The sequence below is a fragment of the Sinocyclocheilus grahami genome, unplaced genomic scaffold (genome assembly GCF_001515645.1).
Source record: "Sinocyclocheilus grahami isolate Dianchi unplaced genomic scaffold, SAMN03320097.WGS_v1.1 scaffold31265.1, whole genome shotgun sequence".
Classification (NCBI taxonomy): Eukaryota; Metazoa; Chordata; class Actinopteri; order Cypriniformes; family Cyprinidae; genus Sinocyclocheilus; species Sinocyclocheilus grahami.
The window spans coordinates 1-2356 of record NW_015521246.1 but is presented as its reverse complement, the minus strand read 5'-3'; the positions used below and the strand labels follow the sequence as shown (position 1 = coordinate 2356).

Genomic DNA, 2356 nt, shown 5'->3' with positions numbered 1-2356 from the left:
AGTGCTGAGATAAGAGTTGATTCTCCAGCTCCGCAATCCCTGCTTTACACTGGGGTCCTGGGACTGCTGTACCTGCTCTCCAGTGGAGAACAACTGCTTGTGGTCAGGAGGATGTGGCTGAGTCGGCGAACTCTGACAGGCATATGCGTGGCCTGCAGCAGGCCTCTTGTGGGTTTGTGGACCATAGCGTCCCCCTCCTGAGTACTGTTTTTCTGAATCACTTTTGAGGTCGTCAGTGGACAAAACATTCAGATTTCCTGGCGCTTCAAGTTCAGGAGGATATGCAGAATCAGGGTGTTGATCTGTCTGGTACATGCCGTAGTTAAGACGGTCATAGTGCCCGCGCTCAGAATCCGGTCCCATGCCTTCACTGTGATAGTAATGTTGTTCTCGCTGGTAATGCGATTCCATTTCCTCCAAGTTGTTCATTACACGCTGTTTCATATACTGCCGGGAGGAGGCGTAGGTCTCACGGGTGCCCTCGGCATAGCTATGCCTCTTAAAGGCATTCATTTCCAGCTGCCTGGAGGCTAACATTGAGCGTCCTGGTTCCAAGAATGACTGTTGCATCTTGAACTGCTGTGTTGCATATTTTGTGACCTGCATAGGACCTGCACCTGGTTCAAGTGTATGGCGGAACGGGTCCTCCCTCCGAAAAGGTAGTATGGATTCAAGACGATCCCCAAATGGGTAACCAGTAAGTTCAGGCTGGCGAAGATATCCTCTGGGATTCCTTAGTGACTGAGTCCTTTTTAAGCTAAACTGATTGCCAAGGTAACTACTTGTATTGTCTTGTGGCATGGGTACAAGGGCATTTTCAACAACAAGAGGCTGAGACTGAGCAAACAAGATACGAAACTCCTCATCAAATGTGGCAACTAGTTCTCCAAGGAACAAATGGGCAATGCAACGGTGGATCTTCTCAAAAGACCACATGAAACTGGAGAAAGAGAGAAAGAAATATGAATAGTGTCATCTGTGCCACATACAAGTGGGCATGCATTAGAGTTGAATTCTTATCTGCCACTGAGCTCACCTATAGTTTCCACTGATCACTGCTCTGCAGTCTGTCAGAAGAAAACGGTCCATCACTTGACCTTTAAATGATTTTCCTGTGCGGCAGAAATAGGTAATGCCTGCCACTGTCCGTACCCGCATCATCTGTAACCAGTGAAGTCACCATTAAATCTGCATTTTCTTAAAATTCTAACTTAGGCTAGTTGAGGTAAATTGAACTTACATGAATCATATCCAGATTAACTTTACAGCTTGCCACCATGTTAACAAAATGATGGGCATTTTGTTCATCCAGAAGAATATAGACAGGCACGTGACGTGCTGTAGCATCCAAAAGGTCAGAGAATATATCAATATCTGTGAAAATATCCATTACCACTGCAATTACCTGTGAGAAAGAGGAAATAAACATGAAATTAGCAATAAAGATTTTACATAACATGCAATTATGGCAACAAAAAGGATCAGTAATTTTTTTTTATTTTGCAGTGACCAATATCACAGTTGTTTTGGACAGTACCCTCACTCACATGTTTTCATTTATTGAGGCCATTGCAAAAATGCCCTATTCGTTTATTCCATGCGCAATAACAGGGGTTACTGACATAAAATGAGTAGAATTTGGCTGGTCTTAATTTCATGTAAGTGTACATCATGTTAAACATATCTAAAATAAAATGTTAAAGTAAAATATTTTTACTGATGAAAATGATTACTGAGTGGACCTTTCATATTCTTGATTCCAGCCTGACATCATTTACAAATTTGAAAGCACTTACCTGATGAGCATTTTTGATGAGTTGCCGGGCCTGTTCCTTAATGCTTGACCGCTCAGGGTCAGCAGGGTTTACCAACATTGTGACCTCTGTGGGCCCCCCAAAACTATGATGCTGCAGAGGCCAGCCAAGGTCTAGTCCTGGTGCATCCAAATCAGAATGCAGTGGCCAGTAGGTGTCAGAAGACCCATCCTGATCTATTTCTCGATATGGCAGTTCTGGTACATTTCCAGCACTCTGTGGTGATTGCACAGTGCTTTTAATATGTTCAATCTCTGACCTTGATAAAAAGTCAACTACATTGGCACTTTGTAAAAAGTTGTAATATCCCTCAACATCCTCCTCCACCAGGGCATCAATAGCCATGCGATACTCTTCTCGGTAATGCGGACACAAGTAATTGGGATCCAGGGGGTTGTCGCCCAATGAAGAACTTTGTGAACGGCGGGCCATGGTGGAGCAGGGAAAACAACCTGAAAAACAAAATATTTCAATAAATAAGCATATGGAATAATCTAAAGAGCATATGTAAACTAAAATTTAGGGTCACACTTTATTTTAAG

The 2356-nt window shown here is 43.1% G+C and overlaps 1 protein-coding gene across 1 annotated transcript; it reads right to left on the bottom strand.

Annotated features, from left to right (window-relative positions):
• Nucleotides 1-3: 3 nt before the first annotated feature.
• Nucleotides 4-2262, bottom strand: LOC107580330 (protein FAM83H-like; the record flags this gene model as incomplete). The annotated part of the gene is made up of 4 exons (XM_016266051.1): nt 1797-2262; nt 1241-1405; nt 1037-1161; nt 4-940 (listed from the first exon to the last, which is right to left on the bottom strand). Coding segments are annotated over exons 1-4 (1677 nt in total), but the record flags the coding sequence as incomplete, so codon positions are not given.
• Between the last annotated feature and the right edge of the window lie 94 nt (nt 2263-2356).